The sequence below is a fragment of the Emys orbicularis genome, chromosome 6, assembly GCF_028017835.1.
Source record: "Emys orbicularis isolate rEmyOrb1 chromosome 6, rEmyOrb1.hap1, whole genome shotgun sequence".
NCBI classification, from domain to species: Eukaryota; Metazoa; Chordata; order Testudines; family Emydidae; genus Emys; species Emys orbicularis.
Window position 1 is genome coordinate 77931819 of NC_088688.1, and position 23275 is coordinate 77955093.

Here is a 23275-nt window from a genome sequence, read left to right on the forward strand (position 1 = left end):
TTTTTGTTTCTGCAAAGAGCATTAGGCTACCATCTCCATAGGCACAGCTTTTTAAGCCTCTCTTCCCCCCACAGCCCCCCAACTCTTTTTTTTCTTTAGTTCCAAGTCTGTACTTGGGTTTTAGGAATGAGGAAAAAAATGAAGGATTTGGGTAGGCTTCAGTGTCATACTTTAAAAACAAACAAACACTACAGATATACTGCTTCTGTTAAAATAGAAAACAAAAATGTGTGTTCAGTGCCCTACATGCTTCATGTACTTCCTTGCTTAGAGTTCTGAGGGGAATGGCTGCAACTGAAATTCAGTTCTTTCTGGCAGCAAACATTGCAGCGAGCCAAAAATACTGCTCTCTTCTGCCCCTTTGAGTACTCTCTTTCTTTTTTGTGTGTATAGTCAGAGCTTTTTGTGTATTTAAAAAAAAAAAAATTCGTACCTTTGCCATTGCAGGCATCATCTGGGACCCAGCCATTTTGGGCTGTTTCCTCTTCGCCTAAAGCAGTCCTAATAGGATTGCTCTTTTTTGCAGGTGTTTTTCCTTGTCTGGGTCCTCTGACTCTGCAGGTAGCATGGCTGAAGTAGCTAAGAAAATCCAATTTAATGTACAGTGTTTTTTTCCTAGAGTTAAGGCCAGAAGGGACCATTAGATCATCTAGTCTGACCTGTATAGCTGCTCCACTTCTCCCGCCTCCCAGGCTTGCGGCGCCAATCAGCTGTTTGGCGCCGCAAGCCTGGGAGGGGAGGAGAATTAGAGCGGGGGTGGCGTGCTCGGGGAGGAGGCAGAGCAGAGGTGAGCTGGGGTGGGGAGCTGCCGCACAGCTCCCCGGGCCGGGGGGGTGGGGAGCTGCCACAGGGAGGAAATTGGGGGCACCGCTTTTTGGCGCCCCCAAATCTTGGTGCCCTAGGCAACCTCCTAGTTCGCCTTAATAGTAGCACCGGCCCTGGGAGCCTGCAAAGATTAGAAGAACTGCCTCAAAATCTAACTGATGGGGGGTGGGGGGGGGGGCGAGAGATTTTTAAACTCCTTGTCAATTGAATTTGGCACCAAACATACATCACCAACATTGAGGCATGTTGATTTTGAAGACCTTGCTAACCTGACTTTGTATTGAGCATAAGCAGCCCTGAGATTGTTGCTCTCACCTGGGTTAAAGGACATTGAAGGTTGGTGCCCTGATTTTCCTGTTTCGAGCCCAGCTAAGCAGGCTGGAAATTCCAAGTTGCTATCAGCTTCTGAGCATCCAGGACTCTGTCCCTGGATGGAAGGAGAAGTAGAGGAAGAAGAACCATGCTTCTGAGAGAGGTTTAGCCTTTGTGTCCTGGAACCCCAATTTCGGTCTCACTGTATCAAGTATTTGCACTGTAAAAAAACAAGAAATAGTATTTTTCAATTCACCTAATACAAATACTGCAGTGCAATCTCTTTATCATGAAAGTTGAACTTACAAATGTAGAATTCTGTGTTTTTTAAAAAAAAGTAAAATTTTAGAGCCTGCAAATCCACTCAGTCCTACATCTTGTTCAGCCAATCGCTGAGACAAACAAGTTTGTTTACATTTGCAGGAGATAATGCTCTCCGCTTCTTGTTTACAGTGTCACCTGAAAGTGAGAACAGGTATTTTCATGGCACTGTTGTAGCCGGCGTCGCAAGATATTTACATGTCAGATGTGCTAAAGATTCATATGTCCCTTCATGGTTCAACCACCATTCCAGGGGACATGCGTCCATGCTGATGACGGGTTCTGCTCGATAACAATCCAAAGCAGTGTGGACCGACGCATGTTCATTTTCATCTGAGTCAGATGCCACCAGCAGAAGGTTGATTTTCTTTTTTGGTGGTTCAAGTTCTGTAGTTTCCTCATCGGAGTGTTGCTCTTTTAAGGCTTCGGAAAGCATGCTCCATACCTTGTCCCTCTCAGATTTTGGAAGGCGTTTCAGATTCTTAAACCTTGGGTCGAGTGCTGTAGCTATCTTTAGAAATCTCACATTGGTACCTTCTTTGCATTTTGTCAAATGTGCAGTGAAAGTGTTCTTAAAACAAACAATATGTCCTGGGTCATAATCCGAGACTGCCATAACATGAAATATATGGCAGAATGCAGGTAAAACAGAACAGGAGACATACAATTCTCCCCCAAGGAGTTCAGTCACAAATGTAATTAACGCATCATCAGCATGGAAGCACGTTCTCTGGAATTGTGGCCGAAGCATGGAGGGGCATATGAATCTTTAGCATATCTGGCACATAAATACCTTGCAATGCTGGCTACAAAAGTGCCATGCAAATGCCTGTTCTCGCTTTCTGTTGACATTGTAAATAAGAAGAGGGCAGCATTATCTCCTGTAAATGCAAAAACACTTGTTTGAGCGATTAGCTGAGCAAGAAGTAGGACTGAGTGGACTTGTAGGCTGTAAAGTTTTACATTGTTGTGTTTTTGAGTGCAGTTATGTAACAAAAAAAAAATCTACATTTGTAAGTTGCACTTCTTTGAGTGCTGTCCCTGTGGGTGCGCCGCTTCAGGTGGATGTGCATCCCATCTTTGGTCTAAGGAGACTCAACAATTTAATCTGTGCCCACAGATTCAAAATGATCACCGTGAGTTCAATCATCCCTATCCTGGAGGAAGGGGACTGGTTCGCAGCCCTCAACCTACAAGACACATACTTTCACATTACAATCCATCTGGCTTACAGACGCTTCCTAAGTTCACAGTAGGACAAGAACATTTCCAATACATAGTGCTACCATTCGTCCTCTCGACGGCACCGAAAGTATTCACCAAAACACTTGCGGTAGTAGCGGCTTACTTACGGAGATGGGGGATACTGATATCCCTTTACTTAGACAACTGCTGACTCAAAGGCACCACAAAGACAGAAACAGAACGAAGCATTCAAATAATCATCTCTCTCTTTCACTCCCTGGGACTGCAAATCAACTAAAAGAAATCCACCCTCACTACGGTACAGGAACTAGAGTTCATTGGAGCTCACCTGGACTCCCTCATGGCCAGAGCATTACTACCAAGGCCATGTTCACAACAATGACCTCCCTTATATCAGTGGTCTCTCACAGTCCATGGGTATATGTGCGAACATGCCTACAACTATTGGGACATATGGCTGCTACCACATTCATTGTAAAACACGTGCCTTCAGAGATGGCTGAATGCAGTATACATCCCATGAAGACACAGTCTAAACAAGAGAATCACACCCACCACAAAGGTGATACGATCACTATGATGGTGGACAAATCCAATGAAGGTTTGTTCTGGTGTACCATTCCAACAGGAACCACCATCTGTTCAGATCACAACAGATGCCTCCCTGATCAGATGGGGGGGCTCACCTGAACCAACATACCACTTAGGGCAAATGGTCCCCTGCGGAAACACATTTTCACATAAACCTACTAGAACTACGCGTGGTACGCAATGCATGCTGCCACTTCCTTTCTCTCATAAGAAACAGAATGATACAGATCCTAACAGACAACATTGCATGTATGTTCTATATCAACTGCCAGGGTGGAGCACGATCCCGCTCCTTATGTGCAGAAGCTCTAAAACTATGGAACTGGTGCATAAAGCACAATATCACTATCACAGCATCATACCTACTGGGCCGCCTGAATATCATGGCGGACACACTAAGCAGACAGTTCTCACAAGAATACAAATGGAAACTGAACGATGAAATAAGACATCGTATTTTCCACAGATGAGGAACTCCAGTGATAGACCTGTTTGCGACACGAGCAAACAAGAAATGCCTAAAGTTCTGCTCACGTACAGGACAGGGAGCACAATCACTGGGAGATGCATTCTTTATCAAATGGAACGTCCCTCTCCTATATGCCTTCCCACCGATTCCTCTGATCTTCAGAGTCATACACAAAACACGAACTGACAGGGCCAAGTTAATCCTTATAATGCCAACATGGCCCAGATAGACTTGGTTCCCTTGACTCGCAAAGCAATATGCAAGCCGTTCACTCTCTCCTGTCTACACAATCTCTTGTCACTGGACAACAGTCAAACCCTCCATCCAGATCCAGGGAAACTCCACCTGAAGGCATGGCTCCATCATGGCTCCGTCCTGAGGAATTAACCTGTTCTGACCAAGTAAAATAAGTACTGATTAATAGCGGGAAACAAAACACGCTCTACTTACCTCCAAAAATTGAAAAGATTTTCCCTATGGTGCCAAACGAAACAAATATCTGCACAACAGGCACCACTTCCTCTCATCCTGGATTACCTACTATCCTTAAACTCAGGACTGGCTACAAACTCGATTAAAGTTCACCTCGCGGCCATACTGGCCTTCCACCAACAGATGGATGGGACATCAGTATTCGCCCATCCCACTACTAAGAGGTTCATAATGGGGCTACAGAACATGTACCCGGATATCCATGAACCCACACCAGCATGGGATTTAAACTTAGTACTCAAATGCCTAACCAGAAAACCATTCGAATCCTTAGCATCGTGTTCTTTACTTCACTTATCTATGAAAGTGGCATTCTTGATAGCCATCACATCGGCACAAAGAGTGAGTGAGATAGGGGCACTCATGGCTCGCCCCCTATACACAGTATTCTACAAGGACAAAGTGACTCTTAGGACACATCCTAAATTCATGCTCAAAATATCGTACTCATTCCACCAATTCACTTACCTACATTCCATCTGAAACCACACAACAACCCCCAAGAGGCATTGTTACATACATTAGATGTCCGTCGCGCCCTGGCCTTTTATCTGGACAGAACAAAGGCCTTCAGTAAATCTTACAGACTATTGGTATCAACGACAGAAAGATCAAAGGGTGTGGCTATATCCACGCTAAGACTAAATGGATATAAAACTGCCTATATAACAGAGAAGCCCCAATGGGCATCAGAACACGCTAGACAAGAGCCATAGCAGCTTCCATAGCATTCCTGTACAGCATACCCGTTCTAGACATATGCAGAGCAGCTACATGGGCATCTGAACATACATTCACTAACCAGTATGCCATTATGCTCAGCATGAGTGCAGACACAAGGGTAGGCTTCATGGTCCTAGCTGCAGCTACAGGCTCAACTCCAAAACACCTTCCATTCTGATGAGGGCACTGCTCTCCATTCACCTGAAGGAGAGCACCCACAGGGACAGCACTCGAAGAAGAAGGGAACGTTACTCACCTTGTGCAGTAACTGAGGTTCTTCAAGATGTATGTCCCTGTGGGTGCTCCACTACCCACCCTCCTCCCCTCTACTTCGGAGTAAGAACTAAATGCTTCACGATAGAGAAGGAACTGGGGGTTGGGGTGTGCGCGTGCCAGAAGAGCCATCAGCGGCGCTGCGAGACAGTTACTGCTCACGCGTGTCCCGAGCAGACACTGCTAGCAAAAATCTCCAATCAGCGGTGCCAGGACGCACTGCCACCTGTAGTGGAGTACTCACAGAGAGACACATCTCGAAGAACCTCAGTTACTGCACAAGGGGAGTAACCTTCCCTTTCACAGCAAAGAGATTGAACTACAGTATTTGTATGAGGTGAATTGAAAAATACTATTTCATTTATTTATCATTTTTATAGTGCAAACATTTGTAATAAAAATAATATGCAATTTGATTTTAATTACAACACAGAATACAATATATATGAAAATGTAGAAAAACATTGAAAATATTTAATAGATTTCAATTGGTATTCTATTGTTTAACAGTGCGATTAAAACTGCGGTTAATCGCGATTAATTTTTTTTTAGTTAAATGCATGAGTTAACTGCAATTAATCGACAGCCCTAGTAGAGATAGATAGCATTCATGGAGAATATATCAATATCTTCTTGGACTTTCTAAGACAAAGTCCAGAATTCGCTTGAGTGTGTGGAAAAATAGGAACTTTATAGCCTGAATCTTAAATTTAAATCTCTTAATTTTTTTTCCTCTCTTGAATAAAAACTTCTTTCTTCAAGGTAGAATTAATCTACCTCTACAGTATGTTATAGTTGGGGAATATTTTCTAAAATTGGTACCTCTCTTGTGACTGCAGTGTGAAGAAAATGAATGTCAGTCTGTCTCTGTCTGTTAATTAAGGGCATAACAACCCCCTTTTTGAGCCCTTGCTAGAAAGTTGCTTTTTTTTTTTTTTTTATTTGTGAAAAATGTTTCTGGTGGCCATCACATCCTTCTGGCTGACTCACATAGTGTTTAGTAATTTTTTATTCTTACAGTTGCATCTTGGGAAGATTCTTTCTGGAGAGGTACTGCAGATTTATTTCTGTGTATAGAGGGGGCCTTGCTTCCAGAAGCTGCAGTTCCCTGGGCTGACTGATTTTTTTGAGAAAACCAACTTATATCTGAAAGCAAAATTGTTTTATTCTCTAAAGAATGTCATATTGTCCAATGTGATTTTAGTATATTACACATGAATGTCCAGATTTCATCATCTCTGAATTTTCTGACTCATGCAATTAATTTTCAACCTTTAGGTCTTAGTAGTGTAATGTTATGTACTCATGCAGTACAAAAAAAGTTAATTTGAAATTGAATGCATGATGGATCAACTGAACAAAATGTGTTTTGAATGTAAATTCAGTCAAGTTTTCTTGATAATGAACTACTGATTTAGGACTAGGATGTGATCTTCCTAAATTTTTTAAATTTCTGCCCTCTTATCTGCCCTGTACCAGGAGATGATCCCTGCAAGCAGGGCTAACTCACCCCTTCTCTAGTGCTTAATTTGTAATGAAAAAGGTGCTGGGGCTCAAGCAACGTTTTTACTTGCGTAACTGATGCAGCAAGCCCAGACCGTGCCAGGGCTATGAACTGTCAAGTCTAGAGTTGTTGGGGCTCAGCCCTGGTGCAAATTAAGCACTGCCCTTCTCTCCACAGTTAGGAGACAAGTTCATGTCTTCTTACTGTACAAGCCTGCAGAGTAAGGCTGGCACACCTGGTGGATCAATCTGCATTATCCTAATGCATAATGCGGTGTGTGTTCTTTCCATGCCCACCAAACAGCTCTGGAAGAGAATGCTTCTTGCGCCTTTCCATTGTGTAAGGCTTTGTTCATCTTGCATAATTACAAATTTATCTGACCTGCTAATAGAGCTTCTCCTTGCTGTTTTCTTTTAAACAGGACAATTGTTAAACTTTATCTATGCTACTAAATGTGGTGATGTTTTTAATTTTGTCTGCTTCTCATTGTGAAAATTTTAATCTCCTCTTATATTGACAAGTACTTCAAATCTACCTTTTTCAGACAAACTATTATTTAGAACACATTAAATGGGTTTAGCTGTTGAACGGCATATGCTCTTCTACGAGTAATGGCCATTTAGCTTTTGTCTATAAAAGGTCCACTAAAATGAGTGGTCACTCCTAGAGTGTGGCTTTTTCTAGTTACATTTTAAACAAAAAACTGCCCTATGTACTTCACAAATTACTTCAGATTAAAAAAAAATTGTAGTAATGTTTTTCACATTTGCTATAACCTAAGAAAAGATGGGAAAAGAAGCATTAATCACAGCAAATTTTTCTTTAATTAAAATACATGAGTCATAAAAGCAACCATTAATAGGTTCCTTAAATAACTACTGGCATTGCTTAGACAACTGTAATAAATATTCTATTTAGAAACAGTTGTCTTCATACTATGGTCTGACACCTCTAATTTCTTTGCTTCTGTATTACAAAGTGCATTTGCAGGGAAACAGAAGAGTTTATTTAAATTGTTGTTGCTTTCCCATCTGTGGACTTAATCATGTTCATGGAAATGGAAATTTATTTCACCATAGGAACTTAGGAAAACCTGTCAGGAAAAAGTACACCAACTCAGAAAAGTACATTATCTTCTTGCAACTGTTCTTCATGACAAATGAGGGGAAAAATACAGCAAATCTGAATCGTGAAACACATACTATTTAGAAACGAAGCATCAATTGCTCTTTGAAAGAGAACTCCAAGTTAAGCAGTTTTGTCAAATTCAGTTGTAAAATATGCTACCTGTTTGTCAAAATGCTGTTTCTTTTTTAAGGTCGAGTCCTTTTAAAGGAATAAGCATTTTTAAAAACAGGTTCTGTTGGGAAGGGAAGCAACTGTAAAATGTAAAAAGAACAGGAGTACTTGTGGCACCTTAGAGACTAACAAATTTATTAGAGCATAAGCTTTCGTGGGCTACAGCCCACTTCTTCGGATGCATATAGAGTGGAACATATATTGAGATATATATACATACATACAGAGAGCATGAACAGGTGGGAGTTGTCTTACCAACTCTGAGAGGCCAATTAAGTAAGAGAAAAAAACTTTTGAAGTGATAATCAAGATAGCTCAGTACAGACAGTTTGATAAGAAGTGTGAGAATACTTACAAGGGGAGATAGATTCAATGTTTGTAATGGCTCAGCCATTCCCAGTCCTTATTCAATCCTGAGATGATTGTATCTAGTTTGCATATCAATTCCAGCTCAGCAGTCTCTCGTTGGAGTCTGTTTTTGAAGTTTTTCTGTTGTAAGATAGCCACCCGCAGGTCTGTCATTGAATGGCCAGACAGGTTAAAGTGTTCTCCCACTGGTTTTTTGAGTATTATGATTCCTGATGTCAGATTTGTGTCCATTAATTCTTTTGCGTAGAGACTGTCCGGTTTGGCCAATGTACATGGCAGAGGGGCATTGCTGGCACATGATGGCATATATCACATTGGTAGATGTGCAGGTGAACGAGCCCCTGATGGTATGGCTGATGTGATTAGGTCCTATGATGATGTCACTTGAATAGATATGTGGACAGAGTTGGCATCGGGCTTTGTTACAAGGATAGGTTCCTGGGTCAGTGTTTTTGTTCAGTGATGTGTGGTTGCTGGTGAGTATTTGCTTTAGGTTGGGGGGTTGTCTGTAAGCGAGGACAGGTCTGTCTCCCAAGATCTGTGAGAGTAAAGGATCATCTTTCAGGATAGGTTGTAGATCTCTGATGATGCGCTGGAGAGGTTTTAGTTGGGGGCTGAAGGTGACAGCTAGTGGTGTTCTGTTATTTTCTTTTAATGGACACAAATCTGACATCAGGAATCATAATACTCAAAAACCAGTGGGAGAACACTTTAACCTGTCTGGCCATTCAATGACAGACCTGCGGGTGGCTATCTTACAACAGAAAAACTTCAAAAACAGACTCCAACGAGAGACTGCTGAGCTGGAATTGATATGCAAACTAGATACAATCAACTCAGGATTGAATAAGGACTGGGAATGGCTGAGCCATTACAAACATTGAACCTATCTCCCCTTGTAAGTATTCTCACACTTCTTATCAAACTGTCTGTACTGGGCTATCTTGATTATCACTTCAAAAGATTTTTTCTCTTATTTAATTGGCCTCTCAGAGTTGGTAAGACAACTCCCACCTGTTCATGCTCTCTGTATGTGTGTATATATATCTCCTCAATATATGTTCCACTCTATATGCATCCGAAGAAGTGGGCTGTAGCCCACGAAAGCTTATGCTCTAATAAATTTGTTAGTCTGTAAGGTGCCACAAGTACTCCTGTTCTTTTTGCGCATACAGACTAACACGGCTGCTACTCTGAAACCTGTAAAATGTAAGGACATCACAATGCAAAGTAAATTCACAGTTCCCTAACTGTGTTTAAGATTTAGTCTGTAAAGGCAAATTTTGTGCTATGAACTTCCTGATCTACTATAAGGAGTAGACTAGATAAGTTTGTTTAGCATTAGCCATATCTATACTCTCTTTATAAAGATAATTAGTAGTAGTAATCTATTATTGCTTTAAAACTGGGTGACCAAACAACATTTTACTGTTGAGACTGAGGAGTTACTTGTGTATTTATGGAACTGCTTTCAATCCAATGAATCACCTCAATTTAAAAAAAAATATATCCTATATAATTGTATGCCTCCATCTCCAGTAGTAGAAGGTTAATATTGCTGACTAGCAGCAGTATTTTTTCTGTTGGCTTTAAGATCTTGGGGTATCCTATTGTATAATCTAAAGATCATTGAATTACCTATATTGAAGACTCTTAAATATATTGATATCTGTAATTTTAAAATGTGAATAATACTTTGTCAATAAGAAATGTTTTCGCTTTAAAATAGTCAAAATTTCAGAAACCAAAGGGCACTTGTGAATTTTGCAAATTTGAATCACTTGAGTTCTCTTTTGAAATTTACTGTTGTTGGTTTTCTTATTTTATTTTCTTGTATACTTTATGGAATACTGTGGCTTGAATTCCGGAATTCTAATACACTGACAAAGCACTTCATTAATGTAAACAAAAATTGTATTACTGCAAAGTAATTCCATTCACAGTTCTACTCTAAGGTCAGCTAGATAGGGGAATAAGCTACAGCTGCTTGCTTCCTCAATGGTGCTTTTTGACTGAAAAGTCAGTTTTCCGTGTAAGACTTCTTACTTCCCCAATAAAACCTTTGGTTTCCTAAAAAACTCCATAAAGTGGATAGATGGGGAACAAATATTACTTTTTCCATGTATCACATTAATTTTCATCATTTTAAGAAGGAAATTTGTTCAATGACAGATTGTTAAATTGTTCTCATTTAACATAGTTGAAAAATGTGGGCATGTTTAATGAAAGTATAATTTTAAATATCAGATCAATTTCCTTATATACCAAAAATGACTTGTATTAGTAAGATGAACATACCAGTATTCTGCATTGGCATTTTCTGTTTAACTCTGCTCTTAATAAGATCCATATTAGGCAAAAATGTGCACTACTTTAATATAAAATTTTGTATTGTTAAACTTCTAAATATTTTAAAACTTTTTCTAAATCATGTGAAAAATTAAAGTATGCATTAAGCAGATGTAACATTCTGATAACCTTTTTATTTTATGTTTTAGAACAAAGTAGAAGAGATGATTTGGAAGCTTTAGGACATATGTTTATGTATTTTCTCAGAGGGAGCCTTCCATGGCAAGGTTTAAAGGTAGTGTTTTTAATATCCTTATCTCCCCTTTTTAAAAAAGTCATCTTCTCCATCGTGTTTCCTTAGTAAAGTTGTCTCCTAAAATACTTTCTGAAGTTATAAATTTATCTTTCACATCATAGGCTGATACATTAAAAGAACGTTATCAGAAAATTGGAGACACAAAACGAGCAACACCTATCGAAGTATTGTGTGAAAACTTTCCAGGTAATGACTGTGTTAATGAAGATGAATCTATCTTTAAAATAACGCTGCAGTAAATCTTTTTTAATACTGTAGGACTGTATACATTACTAAGAAAAATGGCTTTCAAATACATATAATAAAATATATTGTGGTAATGAATGTAATTTAAAATATAATGAAACATCACAGAGTTTTGTCACTGGCTGTTGTTGAAGCTGGGGGATTAGGAGAGAGGCCCAAAACCACTAATTGTTCAATATATTGACATTCTATGGGGAGGAGGGAAGAGGGGAGGAAGTTTATTTCCAGTTCCAGGTAGTGATCAGTTTGTCCTGAAGCATAAAATGTTGGTCTCCCTTTTGTCTATAAGAAAGCAGATTAATATTTTTAAAAAATATTTATTGTAACACTTTTCTTACTGGTACATGACCATCATTTTGAAGTTAACTTACTTTAAACTACTTGTAACTCTTTATTTTGGGCATTACTCCTGCCTCTGGGTCCCCCTAACAATTTTTGTGGTATTATAGTTGCATTTTCCTATACAAAAAAAGATTTTATTTCCCTGGTTTCTCTGTAAACGACTCAGATATATGAAACTGACTTGCTACACAGAAGCACCCATGAAATTGACTAAACAGAAACTTCTCTCAAATGCACAAAATAAGCTGGGGGCGGGGGGAAGAAAAAAAGTTTTTCTGGTATATAAACCTCTCTGGTCTAGTAATGATAGATTTTAGCATGATTTTTTAAAGTTGATATTTTTTGGGGTCTATTTGGCTCCCATCCTGCAAACATCTACACATATGGCAGTTCCATTAAATTCAATGGGATATTCATGAACATAAAGTTAATTGGTGCATAATTGTTTCAAAGGGAAAAATGCATTAACTGCTGCGGAACATGAAAACTAAACTGATAAGTAAATTAACATGACATAAAATCAATCTGAATTTTATATAGAAAGCTAAAGATTTATTTGGTTTGTTTTTAAGTATCAATGATTAATGTAATTGTTTAACCATTAATAAAACAGAAATGGCAATTATGAATATTTCTCATTTGTATAGAGGAAATGGCTACATATCTGCGTTATGTAAGAAGGCTAGATTTTTTTGAAAAACCAGACTATGACTACTTAAGAAAACTCTTTACAGACTTATTTGATCGGAAGGGCTATATGTTTGATTATGAATATGACTGGATTGGGAAACAGCTGGTGAGTTCAGTTGAGCAAAGATGCTGTATTTTTGTCTAACCAGTTTTTTAACTATAGTAGTTAGTCTTAATATTTGTATAATTTTTCTTGTATATTATAAAATTTACTAGATTATGAGTCAAACTACTTTTGTGAAAGCTGCAGATTAGTTTCCATTGTAATCCCCTGTTTTTACGTATTGTGAAATTTATGAAATATCACCTTTTGGTCTGAGATTTTTTTTTATACCGGGTCTCTTCCCAAAGGTGTGGTGTTTTTTTTTAAAACATCAATTAAAATTCCTTCCTCTGTTTTATAATAGGAGGTTGTAAGAATTCTAATCATTTTTTGAGCAGAGTAACAGTTTGTCATTTGAAACTTTGCAAGGACAGAGTCGTCATTGGGAGTGTGTGGTTGTTTCATTTTGGGGAATTTTTTCCAAAGTTTTAAGCAACTGAGAAATCACTTCTCAGCATCTGAGGTTTATAGCGGAAACTATACTAAAGCCTTGTTCCCTTTGTGACATCAAAGTGCACATCTTCCCTGTCCAGCCTGACAGGCACATGAGCTGCTGCTTTCAAGCTTTTCCTGAGACAGGTAGCTTGAAGGAGCTTCTAAGTACCTCATTAAAATACTCAATAAAAATGTCCTTTTAAAAACATTTTTGACTACTGTCAGGAACAGTAGAAAAGTTTGTGTGACTAAAGGATTAGACCCCAAACTTAGGGTCTCAGCTGATCAGAAAATGGTGGGGGATGGTATCTGTAGAAAATTCTGACTTTTCACTGAAAAATTACAAAAATTCAATTTTTGGCCAAAAAGCCCAAAACTTTTTTTGAGAAAAGCCAGACAGAAATATTTGGTCAGTCAAAGACTCATGGAAAACATAGTCAAAGTCATGCTCCAATATTCTACAAGTTCTAAGCTTTCATTTTACAAAATTCTGTATTTGGCTTACAGAATTTTTTCTACAACTTGAAATAATCTTGTAACACTTTCTTCTCTTTTTACTTACACTAAATTTAATGTCATACTCCTGTATATACATATTCTTAACTACTTACATATTTTGATAACTTATCCTCACTATCACATTTTACTAAGATTGTCGTACACTATTATTATTATTATTATTATTATTAGATTAATTGTTAATCTGGCTTTTTCTAACTTTTGAGGGCTTGGCTTTGCAACCCAAATAACATTCTGTTAACATTGTTTTGTTTTGGGTTTTTTGTACATAACAATTATTTTGTATTGCAGTAGTGCCTAGGGGCCCTGTCACAGATAAGGTTCCTGTTGTGCTAAGCAGTATAAAAACACAACTAAATGTGTTCCCTGCTTAGAAGAGCCAACAATCTAATATGAGAGACAGCAGGATATATATTCTCTTCGTCCTTGCTTACATGCAGTAATGTATACAGGGATGAAGCAGCGACTTCAAAGCTAACTTTGATCATGTGCATAATAGATTCTTACGTGTAGGAAAGTATGTTTCAGTTCCCTATGAAACAACTGTGTGCTTTTTATATACATGATTTTATAGGATTATGGCATATACATAGTACTACAGTATGCAGCACATAAAGTTATCAACAAATGTATTGTAGCTTTTAACAAAAGTTAATATTCTGTAGCACTCAGAAGGGGACAGTGCAAGTTTGAGGGCATCTGAAATCTTTTATTTGGCACATTCTGTCTTTGATTACTTAACCATGCTTGTTTAACATTGTACAAATATAATCTTTCTATAGATTTTCTTTACTTAAAGTAAAAAGGTAGGAGCTTCCCTGTTTAGGCTTTGGAAATTCTGTTAGCTTCTACAAATTTGAAGTGTGTTTAAATTCCACAATCTGGAACTATTTATACATCACCAGAATGCCTTCTCCCACACATGCTTAGATGGTGTATAGGAAGAAACACCTTCCTTGGACATGATCAAAGTGGGGCTGCCTGCTGTGCATCTTAAAATGTTTTCAGAAGCTTTCCTCAGTCCCTATGTACCTTCTGTCCTGAGCAACTTTATAAAGCTTTCACTACTTAGCTAAGCTAGTCTTGCACATAGCCTTAGTGAATCATTCCTTAGTTACACATCTTACAAACTAAGTGAAAGAATTCCATTGTGAATAGTTGGTAAATAATTTTTCAAAAGCGAATAAGATGGTGAACTCAAATTTCCTCTGGAACAATGAAATATACTGCTTTTCAGTAAGCATTCTTCCCAGACAAAATTGTATCTTTCAAGCCTCAGCCATTTTGATTGTCTGTTTAAAAAAAAAAAAAAAAAAGTTGGAAGAAAATTTGTAAAATGGTAATATCTTTGATTTCCACTGTGTTCACATTCAGAAGTGGCTTAATCTTTTTTTTTTCTTCATACTTTCAAAGATGGCAGAGGTTAATCATAGAAGATTTCAGCCTGAAATCTTACAGGAAGTTATCGGTAACTGGAATAGGTTAAAACAACGAGGAGTCCTTGTGGCATCTTACAGACTAACACACTTATTTGGGCCTAAGCTTTCGTTGGCCATAACCCACTTCATCAGGTGCATGGAGTGGAAAATACAGTAGGCAGGTATAAATATACAGCACATGAAAAGATGGGAGTTGCCTTAAGTGGGGGGCGGGGGGGGTCAGTGCTAACGAGTCCAATTCAATCAAAGGGGATGTGGCCCATTCCCAGCAGTTGACAAGAAGGGGTGAATATCAACAGAGGGAAAATTATTTTTTGTAGTGACCCAGACACTCCCAGACTTTATTCAGGCCTAATTTGATTGTGTCAAGTTTGCAAATAAATTCCCGTTCTGCAAGTCTGCAAGTTCTTGAAGTCTGTTTTTGAAGTTTTTTTGTTGAAGAATGGTGACTTTTAAGTCTGTTATTGAGTGTCCAGGGAGATTGAAGTGCTCACCTACTCATTTTTGAATGTTACAATTCTTGATGTCCGATTTGTGTCCATTTATTCTTTTCCGTAGAGACTGTCCAGTTTGGCCAATGTATATGTACAATGACAGTCTATTACAAAAAGTAATTTTACCTCTATTGATAGTCACCCCTTCTTATCAACTGTTGGGAATGGGCCACATCCACCCTAATTGAATTGGCCTTGTTAGCACTGACCCCCTTCTTGGTAAGGCAACTCCCATCTTTTCATGTGCCGTATATTTATACCTGCTTACTGTATTTCCATTCCATGCTTCTGATGAAGTGGGTTATATCCCACGAAAGCTTATGCCCAAATAAATTTGTTAGTCTCTAAGGTGCCACAAGGACTCCTCGTTGTTTTTACTGATGCAAAATAGGTTAGAATGGATACTTCATGCAACTTTAACTGTAGTGGGACCAACACTTCTAGCTGGAATAGTGGCAAACTTTTCAAATTAAAATGTAAGCAAACAAAAATTCAAGGAACTCATCACAAAATGTACTTGCTGCTTTTATTTGGACCAGTTTACAGTAACTTGTCATGTCCTAAGCAGACTAGTGAATGCATTACAGCATAGTCTAGTGAAGTCTTTATCATTGGACATCATTACAGCAAGTTGCTCCTAAATTTTTGAGAAGGGAGAGCATGTTACTGGTTGTGAGGGAATTACCAAGTTTGAGAATTAGTGAGGGTCTGCTTCATGACTTGCTGTTGGTTTTGTATGGCCATATCTCTGTACATTTCCATGGCAGGTTCAGAAACATGTTTTGGATTACAATTCAGTAATTATTGGTATGTAGAAAACTTAAATATTTTTTTAACAATTTGCTACATAATATATTATGTTTGTAGCCTACTCCAGTGGGCTCAATTCATTCAGACCCCGCACTGTCATCAAACAGAGAAGCACATCAGCACAGAGATAAGATGCAACAATCCAAAAATCAGGTATGCTGCTCACCTAAGATTTTATCAGCATTATTTTATGTCATCGTTTTTATAAAGTTTGTTCTTGATGCCAAAACAGCTTTGCTATTGCTTGTGTTACACAATTTCAAATTGACACCAGTTTCTGCTGTCCATTTTTCTATGTTTACTGAAGGTAGCATTTATTAATGCATGAATGTTTTTGGTTTGTAAGTCTTAAATAAAGGTCATAAAGGGCTATCGTGTTTTTAAGTTGTAATTATAAATAAATGGGAGCCTTTTGTCTTTTTTGATCAACTGCATCCTAAGGAGCATTGCTGTATTTTCTTCCTTCGTTTTTCTGTTTAATCTTACAGTCTCTTACTTTGCACCATGTACAGTGACTCACCCACTAGTGTTAGAGGGTTAATTTTCCTAAGATTGCATTTTTTGCCACCTTAGTACATTCAAAAGGCAGTAAAATTTGTGAGAATTCTAGATTTTCTGTTTAAAGTATTGTTAGGTTTTTCTTAGAGAAAATACTTAATGCACGATCATAGGCTATAAGAACGAATGGACTGCTTAAGATTAGAATTCACTTGTTACCTGATGGTCATAGCGTATACAATTCTGAGGTGATATTACCAGAATGTTGTCATGAGAAAAATGTATTTTAAGTACTTTCTTACAGATCAATAACGGTTTTATGTAAAGGTTGAAATAGTATCTGTACAAAATATATAAACCATATTTTACTTTGATATACTTCACCCACTATAATACACACACACACACACACCCACCTCTACCCCGATATAACGCGAATTTGGATATAACGCGGTAAAGCAGTGCAGTGGGGCTGCGCACTCCGGCAGATCAAAGCAAGTTCAATATAACATGGTTTCACCTATAACGTGGTAAGATTTTTTGGCCCCCGAGGACAGCATTATATCAGGGTAGAGGTGTGTGTGTGTGTGTATGTATGTATGTATGTATGCATGCATGCATATATATATGCACATGTGGTTTATTCTAGTTTAAAAAAAAAAAAGATGTATATGCATGTAGTTACCCACTTTATACATACAAATGAGATTTGCATACATAATTTAGGTGGCTAGTTTCAAAAGCTTTGCCCTAAAAGGTTTATGGTTTCTGTACAAAAATCAGTTATTTTAAAGGATATACTCTGAAGGAGCTTGTTGCTAAACTAGTGGAGAATTACAGTATGCTGATAACTTTGATCAGTATTGTGATTTTATACTTTAGTTTTTCTCAGAAAATTTCAGGCCTTTGTTGATGCAAGGGTAGGAATATACAATATAGTAATTGTGCACTGTATTTTGTGTTGCATTTGTTGAATGTATATTTTCAGTTAATATAACATGCATGATGTGCAATTGCAGCAGATTGTATTTTAAGCATATGTAATCATGAGTTCTTGTTTTCTTCTGGAGTGTCCATGGTATTTTTAATTATATTGCTGTGTTCGAGAGAAATTTTGCATACCCCAAGTGACTTTATAACCATTTTGAAATTACTTAAAATAATAAAAACAGATTGTTTTCGTTTTTTTTTTTTAATTTTTGTTTATTGTTTTGCTTTCTGCTATTTCCAGATTCTTAATCTGTCTGGTAGTTCATGTTTGAGTGTATACATTTTTGTTCATTTTTAGCCACTCTGCAACTTTTAGCTATAGTAAATAGCAAAGTTTAAACATGTATCTATCTACATTCATGTGCATATGTACATAGCTGGTTACATTCTGTTTGTATGTTGTATTCCTGTGGGATTTTTATTTCACATTGTAATACAAGCATGAGATGTTTAATATGTTTTGGGTTTTTTTCCTCCTCTTCCTTGCATGCTTAATGCATTATGTAATTGACAGTCGGCAGACCACAGGGCAGCTTGGGACTCCCAGCAGGCCAACCCCCATCACTTGAGAGCTCACCTTGCAGCTGACAGACATGGTGGCTCGGTACAGGTATTTTCTGCTTCTTTGCATGACTGATTATTTCCACATTCTGCAACCTATTCCTTTGTAACTCCTGGCATGATTCTTGTTTTCAGCTGAAAACTTTGCTTCATAGTTATTTCCATAATTACATTCCCTTGTTCCTTTTGTTCTACAACTGCCAAATTGGAAAAGAAAAGTGCAGAAAGTTTGACTTTTTGTATGTTGAATTTCTACAAATGCCTGTTGTAGTTTAGCAGTATAGCTTTCTAAAATTTATATCAACTAAATCAGCTAATGTTAAGACTTTAGTTCATTTTAATTTTATATATAGTTTAAATAGATTTTAACTACTCAAGTTTATTTAATATTAGCCAATTTTGAGAACTTGGCACAGTGCAGCACTTTACACGTTTTAACCAGGGTAAAAAATGAGAAACTAATGAATATTAGTAATATTTAGTTAAGTACTTGATTTCAACTAAATATCTGTTTTAAAGAGAGTCAGTTTCTACACATAAGTATAACAGCAGCTTTAGATATTATACTTGTCCCTACCAAACAAATGTATTTTCTCCCCTCCTCATAGAGGCCAATGCAAAAAAGGGAAAACTGGTTATCTGACCAGACACAGTGAATTTACATATACACAGCACTGTGAAATTCACAAAGTAGAAAACTAAAAATAGGGATTTTTTTCTGATCATTTTTCACTGTTTTAGATTTTGCTTTTAAGAACAGTAGTTTAAAATATTCAGACAGTAATGGGATTTATGGCATGCATCCCTTTAAGATGTTAGAGGAATGTAGTTATACATAGTGACTAAAGAGTCTCCAGAAAACTAATTTTATTGCACTTCCACTTGCAAGTGAAAAACAACAACATAATTTCTGTTTAACAGAAGTGGGTTATCACATCAAAGCTTGAACAAAGCGGTGTACTCAGGAATTTTTGAATTCACTAATTTGTTTGCTCAGTTGTGGGCAGCAGTAACAGCTATATGTTTCTTTGCCAGCCACCAAAATGCTCAAATGAGGTATGATTCCCAGTCTAGTCCATTTCTCATTTATAAACAGTAGCTTGAGGAGATTAATTTACTAAGGTTGGCCAATTTAGAGTTTCTGTCTAAGTCGAATGCTGACTCATTCTCTCATGTTAATTCCCCACCCAGACCCTGTTATAGTCCAAACTCTTTCTTCCTGAATGCTTAATTTCCTTTATCAGATGTTTGTAACTTTCAACCAGGTTTTGCTTTCCTTGTGTATGTGATGTATGTGGTTGCAGTAATTCTTGGGAAATTTAGGGCACAAGAATCAAGAAGATACTTGTCACATCAGATGGCTTGAAAGCTGCCCCGTTTATGTGCATACACTCTATTGTTAGTACGTATATACTCGTTCATAAGCCGAATTTTTTTAGTAAAAAAGGGAAGCATCAGAGAAGGGGGTCGGCTTATGAACGGGTATAGAGAGGGAGAGGTGGGACACAGCCCCTCCTCCCAACAGAGGGAGCAAGGAGAGGCAGCAGAGCCAGAAGGGAAGAGGCGGGGCCAGAGTCTCTCCGCTTCTAGCCACGCTGCTCTCCCCCCAGCCTCCGAAGCAGCTGCAGCTCCGGGACTGGCAGGCTGCAGCCGTGCCGCTCGGTCCAGCCCCCCAGAGCAGGCTGTGGCCGCGCCGCCCGTCCCACTGGAGCACGCTGCGGCCGTGCCGCCCGATCTGGAACATGCTGCGGCTGCGCCACCCAATCTGGCCCGCTGGAGCAGGCTGCGGCCGCGCTGCCCAGCCTGCCGGAGCAGCTACAGCCAGGTCAGACATCCTCCCCTGGCCCTCCCTAGATAAAGTGAGAAGAGATGGGATGGAAAGAGTGTGGGGGTCCCAGGCTAGGGGTGGGGTCATGTGGGGGGTTGTCACAGGGGTTACTCCCCTGACCCCCAGCTTCCCCCCCCCCAAAAAAATTTTTTCCCACCAGTTGCTGTCCCGGTCCGTCAGGGTAAGCAGCTGGCACGCCAGGACACTTTGTTTACTTAGGTTTACCTCCGTGCCTGTGGACGCTCGAGGTAAACAAACCATCTCGGCCCACCAGCAGCTTATCCTGATGGCCTGGGAGCCAAAGTTTGCTGACCCCTGATTATAGGGTCGGCTTATGAATGGTTTATAAAAATTTTCCATTTTTACTTATCCATCTTGGGAGGGTCAGCTTATAAACGAACCGGCTTATGATCAAGTATATATGGTAATTCTTTGTCATGTCAATCAAAATGATAATAATTTAGCATTATAACAACAAGTTGCATGGAACATGTTGTGTATTTTCCTTTTATTCAATACACTTTTTGAGCCTGAGAGCTCCATCTATTTTTTATATTTTAGATTTTTCTAAAATATCTTTTGTTTTTTTCTCCTCCAAGGCAAGGAGCAGAGATAAAATTGCATACTTCACCCTGTTAATTCTATACAATAAGTTTTTTGCACCTTTTAAAAAATCTGAGTCTTGAATTAAATTGCAAAATTCTAAACTGATGCTTGAAAAGCTTTTGTTTGTGTAGAATAAAGTTAATTGAATAAAATAAAGGGAATATTGCAACTCATCAAAGACTTAGTTGCGCTAAACCTTTTTATAAAAATAATAATTTTTTTTTGTTAAACTACATAGCTTCCTGGTAACAAGCAGTTTGAATGTCAGACCAATGTTCTGATCACAGCAACTTTTTCATATAAATAAAATAAATTTAAAAAGGAAAGTAGTTGATTTGTCTCCTTGAACCATATTAGAATGTGAAACTAGCATTGGATTTGAGATTAAACTGGATAAAATTATGAGATTTCTTAAGTACCTTCTGGCTACATTAAGAAATATTTCTATCTATGGTTAACATATCAGTGGAACACTTCAAATAGTTTATGAACATAAAAACAGCCATACTGGGTCAGACCAAAGGTCCATCTAGCCCAGTATCCTGTCTTCCGACAGTGGCCAATGCCAGGTGCCCCAGAGGGAATGAACAGAACAGATAATCATCGTGATCCATCCCCTGTTGCCCATTCCAGCTTCTGGCAAACAGAGGCTAGGGACACCATCCCTGCCCATCCTAGCTAATAGCCATTACGGACCTATCTTCCATGAATTTATCTAGTTCTGGCGCATTCAGTTTGTTTAGTTTATGGCGCATTCAGTACTTCATTCAAAATAATTACTTCAACAATCCCAGCATTTACTGAGAAGAATTTCAATATTTTGCTTTTTCTAACCCAAAAACATCACCCACCACCAGAGCAGTTTTTAATTGATCTTAACATTTTGGTCCTTTAAAGCTACAGGGCAAATTCAGTATTTACCTTTAAAAGAAGAAAATATTTTTTTAGGAAATGGTGACAGTGTGCCCTATAGGTACAGAATAGCAAATTTTTATTTAATTCTTTAATAGTGGAAAGCAGAAATTGCGAGAGTACAGACCTTTTAGGTCACCTGGCAGCAAAGTTAACTTCCTGCAAAAAGCATAGTTTCACTTTTAAACTAAAGTATTAAATTGTCCCATTGCTTTTAAACTTAGATGTTGTATACGACAGTAGTTCTCAGCCAGAGGTCCGGGGCCCCGTAGGGAGCCTCAAGCAGTTTTCAGCGGCGCCTCCAAGCAGGGCCATCATTAGACTTGCTGGGGCCTAGGGCAGAAAGCCGAAGCCCCACCGCATGGGGCTGAAGCCCAGGTCCCTGAGCCCCGCCACCTGGGGCTGAAGGTGAAGCCTGAACAATGTAGTTACATGGGGGCCCTGTGGCATGGGGCCTCAGGCAATTTCCCTACTAGCTACCCCCTAACGCTGGCCCTGGCTTTTATATGCAGAAAACCAGTTATTGCGGCGCAGCTGGGCTGTGGAGTTTTTATCGCACATTGTGGCGGGCCTCAAAAAGAAAAAGGTTGAGAACCTCTGGTATAGGAGATATCTGCACACCTATTGAATTATGTATTGTTTTTGTAACATAGTGGGAAAGGATTAGTAATGTTTGTTAGTAGCAGATACTGTGAAATAATGTAAGATGCTAATTATTTTTCTTACGGTAGAGTTTGATATTGTGAATAAGTGTTGTCATGTATATCTTTCAGTTATAACTGAATTTTTTTAATCAAAATTTGCCAATAAATCGGGGCATTGGCTAGTCTAGTACCGTAGCCTAGATTCCTTTGAACTATTAGCTATAGTACTTTTAAGGCCTGTCTACAGTGAAAAAAAATTGAGGAGTGAACCAAAGGTTTGGAGTTAAAATGCATTAAACCCTTGTATGGATGCTCTCATTCAGAAGAGAATCGGCTATGCTTTGCTTCAATTTAATCCCCCACAGGAATAAGAGTATCCATGCAGTTGTTTAATGCATTTTAACTTCACATCTTTAGTTGACTTGTCCTAACTTTCCTGAGTGTCTTGTGTGACAAAGCCATCAGGTTGTATATGATATGACAGAAGCTATAAAGGGTTCAATGAAGTTGTACGGTATTTCTTTAAATTGGATTTATTGCTCTGTAAGGTGCTATAGGAGCAGTGGTGGGAAAAGACTTACCTTATATGCACTTTGTACTCTGCCAAATCACCTTGTGCATTCTAGAGGACCACCTCTAAACTAGTTCACTCTTCATGACTCATTTTTATTCTTGGTACCTCTGAGACGGCAAACAAAGGTGCTAATTGTGGTGCTGTATTTTTTGTGTACAAAATATATTTACAGAAGAGTTCTGTAAGACTTAACAAAGTGAATGTTGGATAAACTAATACAAGTCTGTCTGTACATAGCTATGAATTCAGATATATGCTTTTGACTTCTTTCTTGCTGCTGAAATATATTTACGTTTGCTTTAGCCATAGGATTGTTGATATTCAGTGGTTGACTGCTCTTGTTACCACTTTATTGGAGATTGAATTAAGTTCGTGTTAATCTGATAGACATTTTATTGAAATGGTGGGAAATGCTTTATACCATTATACTGAAATAACTTAGTGTCAAATATGATTTCTGTTTTCCCTGCAGTACTTGATAGTCCAGTATACTATAACTTTGTTACTGTTTCAGCATCTGAAAATTCTAATTTTGCTTTAACACTCTTTTAAATTTACTACTTCTAAGTCCTCAAAAAAAGAACGAACCAAAGAT

General features: G+C 38.3%; 1 protein-coding gene across 2 annotated transcripts in view; it reads left to right on the plus strand.

Moving 5' to 3' along the window:
• CSNK1G3 (casein kinase 1 gamma 3) overlaps nt 1–23275 on the plus strand; it is a 141765-nt gene that overhangs the window by 85043 nt on the left and 33447 nt on the right. Inside the window, exons 8-12 of one of the 2 annotated variants that reach the window (XM_065406893.1) lie at nt 10883–10968; nt 11091–11175; nt 12225–12373; nt 16125–16220; nt 18070–18165. In XM_065406893.1, coding sequence (XP_065262965.1) covers nt 10883–10968; nt 11091–11175; nt 12225–12373; nt 16125–16220; nt 18070–18165 — 512 coding nt within the window. The remainder of the gene's footprint in view (nt 1–10882; nt 10969–11090; nt 11176–12224; nt 12374–16124; nt 16221–18069; nt 18166–23275) is intronic. The other variant, XM_065406894.1, reaches the window with a different exon arrangement.